Source organism: Anolis carolinensis, chromosome 2 (genome assembly GCF_035594765.1).
Source record: "Anolis carolinensis isolate JA03-04 chromosome 2, rAnoCar3.1.pri, whole genome shotgun sequence".
Lineage (NCBI taxonomy): Eukaryota > Metazoa > Chordata > Lepidosauria > Squamata > Dactyloidae > Anolis > Anolis carolinensis.
The window spans coordinates 245,074,917-245,090,342 of NC_085842.1; the positions used below are offsets into that span (position 1 = coordinate 245,074,917).

At 38.5% G+C, this 15,426-nt stretch overlaps 1 protein-coding gene across 3 annotated transcripts in view; it reads left to right on the forward strand.

Annotated features, from left to right (window-relative positions):
• The first annotated feature begins 11 nt into the window (after window positions 1-11).
• c2h9orf85 (chromosome 2 C9orf85 homolog) overlaps window positions 12-15,426 on the forward strand; it is a 28,469-nt gene continuing 13,054 nt past the window's right edge. For all 3 annotated transcript variants that reach the window (XM_003216481.4, XM_062971992.1, XM_062971993.1), the window contains exon 1: window positions 12-315. In XM_003216481.4, the coding sequence (XP_003216529.1) occupies window positions 214-315 (102 nt within the window). In that variant the 5' untranslated portion in view covers window positions 12-213. The remainder of the gene's footprint in view (window positions 316-15,426) is intronic.

The following is a 15,426-nucleotide window of genomic DNA, read 5'->3' on the forward strand; positions in this document are numbered from 1 at the left end:
CTCCCTAGCCGACGGGCCTGGCCAATGAAGAGCTCTCGCCTGGGAGGCGGGACCGCCGCTGGCAGAACCAATCCAAGCGTTCCTGGTCGAAGGAGAAGACCCAATGGGAGAGCGCATATTTACCAGCGGCCCAATAGAATTTCAGGGTTTCGTGGTTGCTGGGGACGGAAGGGAAAGACGGTTCATTTCCGGATGAAAGCAGAGGCGTGAGGGATGAGTTCCCAGAGAGGCAATGTGTTTCGATCAAGGCCTCAGCGGCACCAAAACACGCAGGTCTTCCGAAATGACAAACACGACACGAGTGCCCAGCGTAAGGTAAGTGGGCTCGCCGGTGCCGCCTGGTGGTTCTCTTCTCTGGCAGATTCAGGGCTGGGTTGCTGTGAGTTTTCCGGACAATATGGCCATATTACAGAAGCATTCTCTTCAGACGTTTCGCACACATCTATGGCAGGCATCTTCAAAGGTTGAGAGGTATGTTGGAAACCAGGCAAGTGAATTTATATATCTGTTGAATGTTCAGGGCAGGAGAAAGAACAGTTGTCTGCCTGAGGTGCGAATGTAGCAATTGGCCTGTTTGATTAACATTAAATTCAGGTGACTAACTGCAAGATTCCCAGTTAGGAATCAGCCAGGCTTTGAAGCTGCAAGGCTATTCAATGCTAATCAAGCTGGGGCAGCTGAAACATTCACACTTACCTCATGCAGACAAGACTTCTTTCTCCCACCCTGAACATTCCACAGATATATAAACCCCACATTCCTTGTTTCCAACAGACCTAACAACCTCTGAGGATGCCTGCCATAGATGTGGGTGAAACTAGGCAAGGAAAACTCACAGCAACCCAGAATTGAGGACTGTTTATGATGGCAACGTACAGCGTGACAATTCTTTTTATAGTTTTAATGGCATTTGGAGGAGTCCAATTGAGAATGCACTTACATTGTAGAGTTAATGCAGTTGAACTTCGCTTTAACTGCTTTGGCTCAATACTAAGGAATTATGGGAGTTGTAGTCTGGTGAAGATCCAGGATGCTTTGACATAGGAGACCTTGTAGAACTACCACTCCAAAGATTCCATAACACTGAGTCAAGGCAGTTAAAGTGGTGTCAGGTGGCAATTACCTCTACAGTGTAGCAGCACCCTGAAAGAATGATAGACTTCATAGACTTCAAACTACTTCCTCGGGTGTGTGAAGCCTGCGGCTGAAGAACCTACTAAGCACTACATGCCTCACAGACTACAGTGCCAAACTGTTAACAGACTAATTCAACCAGAGAAGTCAGTCATAGCAGAGCACTTGATGAACCAACCTGGACACAGCATATTATTTGAGAACACTCTAACAACCACCATGTCAGACTACACAGAGAAGTCATTAAAATCCACAAGAATGTGGACAATTTCAACAGAAAGGAGGAAACCATGAACATTAACAAAATCTGGCTACCAGTATTTTCAAAACTCTAAAATCAGGACATCAAATAAAGAACAACACTCAAAGGCAGGGGAATTCCAGACAGGAAACAATCAGGGCCAGCTAATCACCTACCAACAAAGGACTCCCCAGGCAGGAAGCAGCCAGGCTTTGAAGCTGCAAGGCTATTCAGTGCTAATCATGATGGTCAATTGCAACATTCACACTTGCCTCAAACAGATAAGAGTTCTTTCTCCCACCCTGGACATTCCACTGATATGTAAACCCCATTTGCCTAGTTTCCAACAAACCTCACAACCTCTGAGAATCCTGCCATAGATGTGGGTGAAACGTCAGGACAGAAGGCTTCTGGAACATGGCCAAACTCACAGCAATCCTGTTAACATTTTCTCCAAGACGCTACTAAAACATCTGATCAGCATTCTGCACAACAACAAAAAGGGCAAGAAAGAAATCTCCATTCTAGAACACGTTAGGAGCTAGTCCTCTGCAAGAGTCAGTCATCAATGGACATAATTTCTGAAAGAGCAGAGAAACTCATCTCTGAGATGCATTCCTCTTCAGTGAAAAAGAAGGAAAAGTACTTCTCCATGATCCAGTGACTCTCCCATGGAGAATACCATGAACCAAGGCAACAACATTTGCAATGTAAATCTATCATCCTGAGTCAAGTAGAGGAGTCTCTTCTATCATGGGCTTATTCTTCTGTCCCTCCAAGCCCACAGACATGATACATTTCTAGGCTAGGCTTCTTAAACTTTTCTAATTCACAACCCCTTTCCACCTGAGAAATTTTTATATGACCCCAGGTATATAAAATAGATACAAAAAGCAAATATTTATGGGTAATTAATCAGCATTTGCAAGGCTTGCTAAACAGGTTGATTTCCCTTTTTATGAGCAACAACTGAAGCATTTTCTGCAGAGTCCACAGTAAACCCTGCATATTGTTGCTAATAGATTTGTGTTTAGAAAGCATTTACATACTGTTGCCAATTTTTTTCGGGATCCTAACATAGAGCTAAGAGGATCCAGTTTGGAGTTTGGACTCACAGTTTAAGAAGATCTGATCTAGAGGTCTGCTGCTACTTCTTCAAGGAATATTTCAAGAACCATGACATCAAAGTGAAGAAGGAGGGGGCCAGGAAGACATCTTACCAACCTGTCTTCTGTGTCATCGGTTGGGAGCCCCTCCCCCCAAAGAATGACTGCCATTCTGGGGCCAGAGTGAAGAACCGGGGGGGGGGGGGGGGAGCAGGAAGACATCTTACCAAGCTGAGAGCCAGGAAGATAGTTCCATCTTGTCTCCTGTGCCATAGCAACATGCTATGCTAATTTTATACATACACACACATATATAATTTATAATAATTTATAAATATATAATATATTGTATATACATATAATATTGATAATAATATTGTAATGGAATACAATATTATACTACTAATAATATTACCGAATAATGATATAGTACAATATAGTAATTTAATGCTTATATTGTGCTATGCTAATAATATATTGTATGTTCATTTGATTTGTAAGCCGCTCTGAGTTCCCTTCGGGGTGAGAAGAGCGGGATATAAATGTAATAAATAAATAATAAATAAATAAATCAGTCAGGATAACACAGCAATCGCTCCTGTCAGAACCCTACACCAATATACTGAACATTACCTGTCAGAGGCATAAAAAAAACCTCCCCATGCATTCCACTTGATGAATGATACACCGACTTAATTTCTGTATGTAGTGCATATATCTGAAGAAATAGACACAGGGTGAAGAATTAATGCAGCTTTAACTGCACGGCCTCAAAGCTATGGAATCATGAAAGTTGTAGTTTTACAAGGTTTTTAGCCCTTTGGTGAAGTGCTTGTACTTCACCAAACTCCAACTCTCGTGATTCCATAGCATTGAGCTGCTTTGAGTCTGTTTGTGTAGAGAAAAAGCTAGGTATAAATACACAGAATAATAATAATGGCACTTAAAGTGATGTTAAACCACATTCATTCTACAGTGTCAATGCACCCTTACTTTACTAAAACTTGTGCTACCAACTTTGTTCTTTCGGTCTCTAAGGTGCTACAAGATCCTTCTATATACTGATATCACAGACGAATATAGCTATGTCTTTCAATTATTAACAGTTGTTTTCTATGCCTTTTTTGTTTTTCTACCAAAGATGCAGGAGTGAACAGCATATCATCTGAATGTTTTTACAGATATGCAGAACAAGGAGTAGTTTGCAATTCAAAAATTAGAATAGTAGGTGTCTTGATTTCATTTCTGTTGTAAACCTGTTAATAGACCACAAACCAGTATTTTTTCTGGATAAGGAATACACAGCCTGCATTAATAATGCAACTGCAGAAACAAATTCTTGCACAAGTATCACAAGTAGCTTAATTAGAATAATTTTAGTTTTCTTGGCAGGACTGAATATGCATGGAAAGTAGGAATACATGAGTGTAATTTAAATATTCATTATTGTAGTCATCTCATATTAGGAAGCAGCAGTGATTTAATTTTAAACTGGAAGTTCCTGTTTGGGTGGTGCACATAGAATGACAAATGCTTTAGGTTTTATAAATAAATTGAATATGCATTTTTTGCTTTTATGAAAAAAGTATTAACCATATATATTTTTACTGGCTGTTTTGTAGCAAAATATTTACATTTGAACCAGTTTTTGAAACAAGCATGATTACAGCAAACCAACTCTTATGAAACTACTGAACTATATATGATCAAACATTTTGGTAATTTTATTTCATTTAGCAAAATTGTAGCTACAGCTCAGAGCAGTCACCACTACACAGTAAAGACAATGCACAGCATGTTGTTAGTAGTGTATAGTTTTTGGTTGTTTCAGAGGTTGATTCTCTTCCTTCAGAATGATTGAAATGCCCCGCGACTCCTCACTTCACTGAAAGCCACCTCTCCATGTCCATTCAGGGGTTCATAGGGAGAATATTGGAGACATGTCTGGCTGTCTACCCATAGCCAGGGGAGAATGGGAATGTCATTCACCAAATCCTCCAAAGGACCCCGGTGAATAGTTGTGGATGATATTACTGAGAAGGGACATGAAAGATTTGAGCGTTGGGTGATGGCAAGAGGAGGAACATTTATGCTATGCTTAGTGATGTAGGATCTCAACCATTTCGTTAGATTTAGACTCGGGGTGTATTTACATTGTAGAATGAATGTAATTTGATACTACTTTATCTTGGCTCAATGGGAGCTGTAGTTTGGTGAGGTACCAGCACTCTTTGACAGAGAAGAGTAAAGACCTTGTACTCCTAGGATTCCATAGCATTCAGCCATGGAAGTGGTATTAAACTGTATTAATTCTACAATGTAGATGCACCTAAGTTAGCTGAACGTTGGTTCCATCTCCAACCTCTTCCTGACCTGTCTTTCTCCCTACCAATCAATTAATTTTGACTCATATGCAGTTCCCCACTGTCACAAGCGCTGAGACTACTGAAGTGAAAGATGTTACTACCACCTCTCTCCGCTTTGGTGCAGCAACTTTTATTCTGAAAGTAATGGAGTATTAAAGTATATTACAACTTGTCTTTTGGATTTCACTGGCAACCAAGTTATTAGTCTAGGTACAAGCCAATTGGATTGGACATGCACTAGAGCGCAGTGGAAGGCCTTCTCAATGGTGATGTTATCAGAAAAGAAATTGATGTGATCTTGCAGTTTAACTGCAAAAATCCTCCTACCCTTCCCTCTTGGGTTTTTAATATATTGAAAAAATCATAGTAGAGGTTGTAGAAAGATACAAAAATTAGTACCTCTTTATGGCTCTTTAGATATTTGGGCTGTGACCATAATGACCACAAAAGTGCTACTTTTTACTGAGTAAATGTGCATGGGCTTCCAAGTGTTTTAACAATGCTAAGAGTAGAAATGTCTTTAGTATGTAGTCTGTCTGTAAGTTCAGTGCTTTGGAAAGGCACACATACTATGTCAGCAAAAGTGTAGACTCAACCTTTCTCTAAAGATGTGGGTATTTAGCTAAGCTGTCCAGCCTCTTGTTTCTCTCAGACCCCTTCCACACAGCTGAATAAAATGCCACATTATCTGCTTTGAACTGGAATATATGGCAGTGTGGACTCGGATAACCCAGTTCAAAGCAGATACTGTGGGATTTTCTGCCTTGATGTTCTGGGTTATATGACTGTGTGGAAGGGCCCTCACTTTGGCTGCTTCTGTTTTTCTTGTGCTTGGCTTAAGGAGGACAAGGAGGCTGATGACAGTTAGTGTTTTCAGGCAGAGAAGGAAGAACGTGTAGTTCTTATTTTGACCTTAAGCAAGATGGATTTGAGCATGATTCTGTAGTTGCCTCTTGTAATTCATGCTGATTGGTAGCTTTAGGACAGAAATTCTCTCTTGGCTGTACAGTAAATCACATCACACTGAAGAGATTTAATGGCAGATAATTAGTAGTTTGTGGATGTCAGATTAGATCTGTATGGAATTATTTCAATTTAGCATGAAGATGAATTAGTGATAATTGGTACACTATGATCCTTCCTTTTTTTCTGAAATCAGGATTAAGATTTTCATAACAGAAAAGATTCTAAAAATAAGAAAAAATCACACCTGCTGGTCAATAGGGACTGAATTTAAATAAGAACGGTTGCAGATACCTGTTTTAATGTAATCCTGGAGATAATGGTGTATGTTATGCATGCAAATAACAAAGTGCACAGACCTGTACACATTTTTTAAATTGGGAAAATGTTTGAAGGTGGTATCTGTATATGCAAATGGAATTTTTCCCAATAAATGTGCTGGGAAATATGGCTGTAGGCTCTTGACTACATGCTTTAATCACTGTGATTTCAGTGAGATTTAGAGTTGCTTAATTTCATTGTTGTGAAAAGGGTAATGATTGTCAAAGTGTGGACTGCAGCCATCTGAAAATGGGAAATATTTCTTGAATTATTTATACAGTATCTTTAAAGCATTTTTATCCCAGTCCTTGCCCAGAAAGACTCCCAGCGTTCTTTACATGCAATAAAAAAATAACAGTCTCTATCTGCAGGTTTACTGTTCTAAAACAACAGATGAGGGAAAGTGGTGGGATGAACTGTAGAGAGGAAAGCAAGTAACTTTTCAGCTGAGCTTGGCCCTTCTTTTCACCCCTTTTTTTTCTGCTGCAGCTTACTGAAGTTGTGGTTGTGGTAACAGTAGAGAGGGAGAAGCCTTCAGGGAAGTGGTCTGATTAGTAAGTATTTATATCTTCCCTCTTACCTCCTGACTCTTGCATTAGATACCAGGTTCTAGTTTTGATTTATCACAGATGCTGAATCTTTTCAGGTCTTTAACTGAGGAATCTTTAGGAAAGAATGAACCATATCTAAAGACTTTATGTTGTTGTTTATTCATTCGGTCGCTTCCGATTCTTCGTGACCTCATGGACCAGCCTATGCCAGAGCTCCCTGTCGGCTGTTGCCACTCCCAGCTCCTTCAAGGTCAAGCCAGTCATTTCAAAGATACCATCCATCCATCTTGCCCTTGGTCGGCCCCTCTTCCTTTTTCCTTCCATTTCCCCAGCATCATTATCTTCTCCAAGCTTTCCTGTCTTGTCATTATGTGGCCAAAGTACTTCATCTTTGCCTTTAATATCCTTCCCTCCAGTAAGCAGTCTAGCATTATTTCCTGGAGTATGGACTGGTTGGATCTTCTTGCAGACCAAGACATTCTCAGAATTTTCCTCCAACACCACAGTTGAAATGCATCTATCTTCCTTAGCTTAGCCTTCCTTATAAAAGACTTTAGAAAGATCAATCCAAAAAAATCCTTTAGATCAGATTCTCCTTGCCCTGTCAAAAAAGTCACCCCTTGCGTTATTTGAATTTTTTAAATGAGGAATGTAAATCACTAATTGTGAAGAAACATGCTGGTAAAATGTTGAAAAATCATTAAATTTGGTGTGAGGATCAATATAATTAATGTGTCTTAAACATTAAACAGCTGCAGTTCAACATTTTGCCATTAATCAGATACTTTGGGTATGTGACCACTGACTGTTGAAACGAAATAGTTGATTTTCCCTTATTATAACAGTAAGGCACCAAAGGACAGAATTTGTAGAGGTGTATTCAAGGAAAAATAAATTGAAGAGCCCCAATGTTAGGTCACATATTGGTTTTGCAAATTTAATAAGCAGGTGGCTGAAATGAAAATACAGTTATTCCTATACTGTACATAAAACTGGAGGAGGGGAAGGGGGAGAGAGAGAAATCATTTTGGGCCACTTAAATTTTATTACTGTAGTATATACCATAAATAATCAAACAGCATCCAGGGTGAAAAAAATAGCATCTTTGTGGAAAACCAAACATGTTTCAAATTTTTCCCCGACTTTGGAGAACAGTCTATCAAAGAATAGGTTGACACTGGCTACAAATGGGAAATATTTTCTGAAAGGCTGAACTTTAATAGAGGCTAAAATTCTCCAGTTTCATTTGGAATCATGAGACCTTTGTTTTCCCTAAAGTTGTGTCACAATTTTACACTATTGGTTTCTAAATTCAAATTATGATAACTTCCTTGTAATAATCTCCCTCTCTCTACATGCTTCAAATGGTGAAGTTGTGAGACAATTATGGTTGTTTGTGAGTGTCCTCCTTAATTATATTCACTTCTCTGGAAGTGCTAAAGGCTATTGCTACCTCCAGCCTCCCAGTATGTATTTGGGGAACCAGTTTATGTACTCAAATAAGTATGGCCTGTCACGAACAATTTATAAACAGTGTGCACCACTACATATAGTATCAGACGATGATACAATTTTTTCTATAGCTAGATAGTGTAAAAACATTGCTTCGGAGGGGGGGAGTAAAAGATAGTAGTGTAGCTAAGTCACACATCAAGGCAAGTTTGGTTTAGGCATTAGGAAAAAGAGAAGTGGAGTGTCATTGCATATGGCAAAAGGAAATATTGAGCAGCTTGATTGTACAACAAAATCTATGTGGACAGTCAGGCATGTAGCGGGGGGGGGGGGCTTGATGGGCTTCAAACCCCCCCCCCCCCCAAAATTCTCAGGTTGGTCCGCGAGTAGGCCTTACATTTATTATTTAAACTGTTATGTTTATTCATATCATGATCTGATCACCATGCTCAATATATGGAGGTATTGGGATAACGATACAAAAGGTTTGCTAGGGTAGATCTCACTCATACTCAGCGCCCCCCCCCCCCCATCAAAATCCCAGCCCCGCCCAAATCAAAATCCTGGCTACAGGCCTGTGTACAGTATAAAGATATTCATAAGCCTACAAATTAAATATTCCTTATTTGCACCAGTGTTTCGGCATTTAATAAATATCAAATTGTAATACACATGAAGACAAATTTATTCAAACATACTGTTTTTATCTTTTTAACCATCAAACCTAGACAAATACCACATTATTAGCAAGAATTTTAAACTGTATGAAAGGTGGACAGCTGGGAAAATATTTTCCTTTTTAAAATAATCATTGTATATCCTACGTCTCCTCAAGCAAGTATTATAGATCCTTGACACTTTATCCTGACAACAACCCTATGAGGGAATTTAGACTGACAGTATACTTATGTTTCAGTTTCCTGTTATGATTCAGTGAATCATTTGTTACTAGTATGGCATGCCTTAGTGCTAGCTCTTTAAACATACTTCTGCTTTTGCATCTTAATTTATTTTTAATTGTGGCATTTGCCAAATTGTATTCACATGCTGGCACAAGTACCTTCATTTGACAGCCTTTGCAAATATGTAGACGTATAAAGGTCTTTGAACAAGAGTTGTTGCTCACCCTTCTAAAAAGATAGCATGTTTTTGTTTTGTGTTTTTTTAAAAAAAAATAATCTGGTAATTGTGGCTCAGAAACCAATGTACCAGCATTGGAGTAAGAAAAAGCTCTCACCATATGGCTGATTAAGCCTGTGATAAACAAGTGTCTCATCACATGGGCATATCTTAGCTACTAATCCCTCCCAGTCCTTTTTTATCCTGCTGTTGAACCCAGCCCAGACTTAAGTAACTTTCACTTTTCATGTCTGTCGCACACAGCAAAGACAGGGGCTATGAATAATGTATTTTGGATGCATTTGACCAAGAATATTGTCCACTTCTGTTTTGCTCTATCAGCACCTAACAAAAAGTGCAAGAGAAATTGCCCACATATAGGTAAGTGATGTGATAACATGTCTTGGGTTATGAGAACAGCAGTATTGTGACAATTCTTTCTACTTTGTAAAGTAGAGCGGGGCTGTAATTCACCTTTGGGGTTAGATATTTTGAAATTATCCCTGACTTAGATGCATCATTTTTAATATCTCATCATAGGAAAACTTTTCAGAAAAGTTTTATAAGATGGGCATAAATTTGTGACTTCTTCACAGGTTTTAATACTGTTTGAGTAATCACTTTTCCTATCATTGCACCCAAATCTTTGAAATTACAGCTCTCTGCTCACCACCACCCAGACTCAGTCTTGAACCAATTCTCTCCCATGTTCATTCTAGCATCTAGTTTGGGGGGGGGGGGGGGGGAGAGGAGGCTTAGAAAGGTATACCTGTAGCCAGATGCAGAATATTGACATAATCCATGGAAAGAGGTATGCTGACACAAACACACCCATCACCAGCTGTGAGAGCTGTAAGGGACTGCGGTCATAGAATCATAGAGTTGGAAGAGAATGATGAAGGGCATCTTTAAACCTTCACAATACCTAAACAGAGAAATGATGCCTACAAACACAGCTATCAGGATGCCAGACATTGCCTTCATTTCATGGCTTCAACTGGCTTATAAATTGCTGTTGGTAAAGATTTTCCCCTGACATTAAGTCTAGTCATGTCCGCCTCTGTGGGTTGCTGCTCATCTCCGTTTCTAAGCTGAAGAGCCGCCGTTGTCCATAGACACCTTCAAGGTCATGTGGCCGGCATGACTGCATGGAGTGGCGTTACCTTCTCACCGGAGCGGTACCTATTGATCTACTCACATTTTAATGTTTTCAAATTGTTAGGTTCACAGGAGCTGGGGCTAACAGCAGGAGCTCACCTCGCTCCCCGGATTCAGTTCAGCAGCTCAGTGGTTTTACCTGCTGTGCCACCGGGGTTATAAATGGCTTTACCTGCTGTTTTAATTTACTGATTCTTTTGGTTTTTTGTATTGCTCTTTACCTACTGCTTTATATATTAGAGTTTTGTTTTTTGGTACATAATGTGTTTACTTATAATCTCCATTGGGACTATTTGGCAAAAGGCAAAATAAAATTACGATGAATTAGTCACCTTAATATTTTCTGTCACTCCAAACTGAAGGGGAAACTGAAGCTGCTTTTATTTATTAGAAGTCTATTTTTCCTGTTTCAAATGCAATCCATTTCCATGGAAGATTTTTATGAATAATACCTACTGAGAAGCCCCAGGAAATCTTTTCATTGCTTCTGTGTTAAATCCTATCTGCAAAGAATGAATAGGTTCCAACAGTAAGTTTGTCCTCCTCATGTACTGTAATGTAAGGGTATTTCTGCCTGTAGACAGCACTTAGGGAGAAAGCAAAACTCTTGTGATATTGCTTTGTTGTAAAAGCTATCAGTGGAAAGTTGTCCTTATTTCTAAGAAGCATGACTATTCATCTTTCTGCAGGATGGTAGCATTAACTGTAATAAATCTGCTTGCTTTCATCAAGATGCTTCTCCTTAAAATGCAGATTGAAGTCCTGCAACTTCTTTGGTATAAAAAGACTTGTAGTAACTTTGGAAAAGTAAATAGAGAAAAGACATATTTTCTAAAGATGAAAATGAAACATGCGCATGTAATATGTAATAATCCAAACCACCACATGGATGAGCCAGGGTTCAAACCTCTATTTGTGCATGGAAACCTATTGGATGACCGTGGTATGTCAAACTCTTATCTCAGACTTAAAAGAAAGTAAAGATAAAACCCACTCTGAACAAATCTTTGCAAGAACATGCTGTGATGGGGTTGCCATAAATCAAAAATGACCTGAGAGCATACAACATCAACAATGTATGAATGCCATCATTGGTTTCTAGGGAAGCAAGACTGCAGTAGGAAGTGTATGTTAAACAGGAAATTGATGCCATACTTCTGTTTCATGATTACAGTATTCCATTCTTTGTTGCCATTAAAATAATGAATCTTAGAATGATTTTCAAATAGTCATTGGAAAAGCATGTGCCTGCTTCAAAGCTATACATTCAAAACAGTAGTAGTCACAGGAGAGAGTGGATGCCACCTTCATTTTTGGGCTCCTGGTCAGTGCAAGCAAAGATACACAGGTTGATGTCTTAACAGTAAGCCTCTTTCATTCTTGATGAGAAAACCAATAGCTCTAAAAGAGCAGAAAAAGAACATGGCATAGAGTTTGTCACAGAAGTGTCAAATTTAGCTTTTTGTCATTCAACCTTGACCTCCAGAATTACTCCTTCCTTCCCTCTTTCCCTCTTTCTTTCTTTCTTTCTTTCTTTCTTTCTTTCTTTCTTTCTTTCTTTCTTTCTTTCTTTCTTTCTTTCTTTCTTTCTTTCACTATTGCTTGGTGCCCATGCAAATAAATTTAGTTAAAGCTACTTCCCACTTTATGACTCAAGCGCTGAGTTCCATTTTGAAATAACAGCTTTCACAATTCCACAGATTATGAATCAGATCAGTTGCCGATGCTTTCTATCTGCAGCAGTCCACTCCAAATATACCCCAGCAAGCAGGTAGTGCCTAGTGACTTCTTAATCTGAAGCAAGCATTTAGCATAGCCAAACATGGAGCACCAGTTGCATCTACTTCTACCAGAATCTTTGTGGGTCTGGTATCCATGGGCTAAAAGACTAACCCCAAGGTCTCTCTGCCTTGTTCTTGATAGTGCAGTGCCCAATTTGCTGTGTAAACAAATTGACTATGTTGGATGGAGAGAAAAGGAATATAAAGGGTCCTAGTGGGTTGCACATTTTGGAGCAAAGCAAGAATGCTTTTGATCAAAATCATTCAAATTAGAAATGTCACACAAATGCTGTTATTGAAAACCACTGAGTTTATTTTATTTTGTGTTGCATTTGTAAATAATGTTTAAAGATCCAACCTCTAAGTTGCATGTTTGATTATTAGAAGAAGCCTATGTTAGGTTGACTGAATTAATGCTGGCTTGGGAAGCAAGTCTAAATATATTCACCTGAGGCCCTCAGTGGAATCAAATATAAACTTCCCTGCCACTCTCCACTTTCTTGGAGGAATGTGTTTTAAAAGTAACCTATTCCTGACAAAGTCTTAAGGTAAAACAAGCAGCTCAGTCATCAATATTGAAGAGGTCAGGGTTGGCTTGGATAATGATTTCACTTGTGGCTTACCTGTCTGGAAATACCTTGCTTCTGAATCACGTTCAAAATGTTCTTGTATCAATGACAGGTCAAGCAATAAAACATTTTGATAAATTTCTGCAGCTCTATTTCTTCTGTACTGGTATTTAATCTTCTCCATATTGATGTGCCTTGTTCGGTAGAGTGCTCAAAAACCTACATGTATGCACTTTGCATTATCAGAACAAACAACATATAAATTAAGGGTAGCAAAGGAAAGTTAGTGTCAAAAATACAGACTTGTCACTGTGTACTCTCCATTTGTTTTATTTTCAAAAAAAGGTTCATGCTTACATGGCCCACCTGTGCATTATATGAAATTCTTTAGTCTTACATACCATGCCACCATGAACATGAAATTGTGCTTCAATGTACAACTCCCATTGCTTATGGATTATCTGGTTTGTTTTCTTCAACTATAGTGTGGTTAAACAATGTATTTCTTTTTATTATGATTTTTTATTATTATCACCCGATTCTAGAGGATAATGGATGGGAATTCTATCTCATATCACAGAAAATCATAATTCTGTCATTTTTATCTCATTAAAGTGAAATTAGAAGTTGATTATGGGGTGAATCACATTTTCCTCAATTCCCTATAAAATGGGAATTTATCACCTATTTCACATGATCAACTTGAGGATATTCCAACATTTGGTGCAGTGTCAGGAAGCTGCTGCTGCTGCTGTTGCTGCACAAATTGCATAGTCTTACCTAACTGCCTAAAATTAGCATTTAAACAAGGAGAGCCATCTCAGGTCACTGTCCTTCTGAATATTTCAGCTGAGATTTCAGAGAGTGTGTTATGAGACAGGTAGCAGAAAGATTGTGCTGTATGCTTATGAAAAGACAGTCCTAACGAACTAGAATACTTCACATAATTAGAAACAAGCCAGAAGTGCACTGCATATGTAACAGCTAGGATTTTCACTGCTAAATTTACTTGCCAGCTTGAACATTGAAGCTGGAATATTACCACTGTGCATTTCTGTTAAATTGTTTATCCCCTTAAAAGTATGAAAAGGCTTTTTCAATACTGTTGGCACTTATATTTTCAATGCCTCTGGGGTGTTGGCATTTATGTTCAAATATGTGTGACACTTAGAAATAAATGAGTAATGATATATTAGAATGGTGGCAAAAAGACTAAAAAAATAACATCTTATAGGAGTCTAGCTGAAACTATAATTCCTGCCTGGATGTAGCTGCAAAGAGTCCGGAGACAAAGAGATCAGCCACAAATGAATTGGTTCACGCCTATATAATTCCATACTATTTGTGGAAACAGGAAATTTGCCTGTCACTATCTGTGCTATTCTCCCCAAGCCCTTAACACCACCAACACTCTGGTTGAAACCTCCAGTATAGAAAAGCTGTGTGCAATCCTTCCTCCAGGATACAATTGCTCTCCAGTCGTCATCTTACTCCTTTAATTCTTCTTAGATAATTAATCTTGAAAGATTAAACAAAGAAAATGTCACTAAGTAGATCAGGTGAAGAAATATTTCTGATACTATTGTCTAGTATGGATTTAAGGCTGTAACATGACTACTGGATTGCTTTGAGGCCGGCAGAGCCCTTTAAAAATTTTCTCATCGGCTATGACAACAGAACAGTAACAAAAATGCTGATGTTATGTTTCTCATGTTTCTTTGGAATGAATTTGGTTAGTGTCCATTAAGCACTGTGATTTTTTGTTGTTATGGCTGCTAGCCTATCTTTCCACAGAAACCTTTCATAGCCATCCTCTAAGTTTCTGAATCAATAAGAGACAGGATATTGATTTGCCTGTGTAAGGAACAAAGTGAATCCAAATACTGTCGAATTCTCAAAGGAGTGATAATTTTCAGAATATTGGCTTACTAGATCCTTCCAGATAATTGCATTTAGTTATGTGAATCTAGCTGTAATTGGTGCAGGCAAAAAGAGTGTGTTATAAACCATTGCACGTTTGAGTTAGAAAGGAATTAAGTAGTTTTTACCATATGTCATATCTTCTTTGATTGTGCAATTAAAATTGGCTGAGTACTTCCAAAGAAACTTATCATTCTAGCTAATATATTTGGGAAGCTTAGATTAAATGTCTTTAAAGCCAACATATCTTTACCATTTCTAATCTAAACCCTTTCTTCCCATTATGATTGCCACAGTAGCCTTTGCAATAAATTAGCTTGCAGTTAATCTGTTCTCAAAGCCTTGTACTTGTAGCAGTTGAACTAAGGTCGTCCATTTCTCTCTCTCTAAGCAAAAAAATTAAATAACTAAAATAGAATTTTAAAAAAGAAACCTTTACACATTATTTCAGTACTGTTGCTATTATCATGCCTTGTAAGTTATTTTCCATTGGGCTGCATCTTTTATGAAGCAGATCATTAGTAGTTTTAATTGTATACCATCATCGTATGCAAAGCAGTCTTTTGTGTTCAATGTTCTATTTTTCTTGGTGGCACTTGACCTTGAACTCTAAGTCACCTTGGCTTTCTCAAATTTCAACTCTGTCTCCACAAAGATGTTTGCACAGAATAAATACAGTAGGCTATGGGTATCCACTGGGATTTGGTTCCAGGACTCCTTGTGGATACCAACATTCATGGTTGCT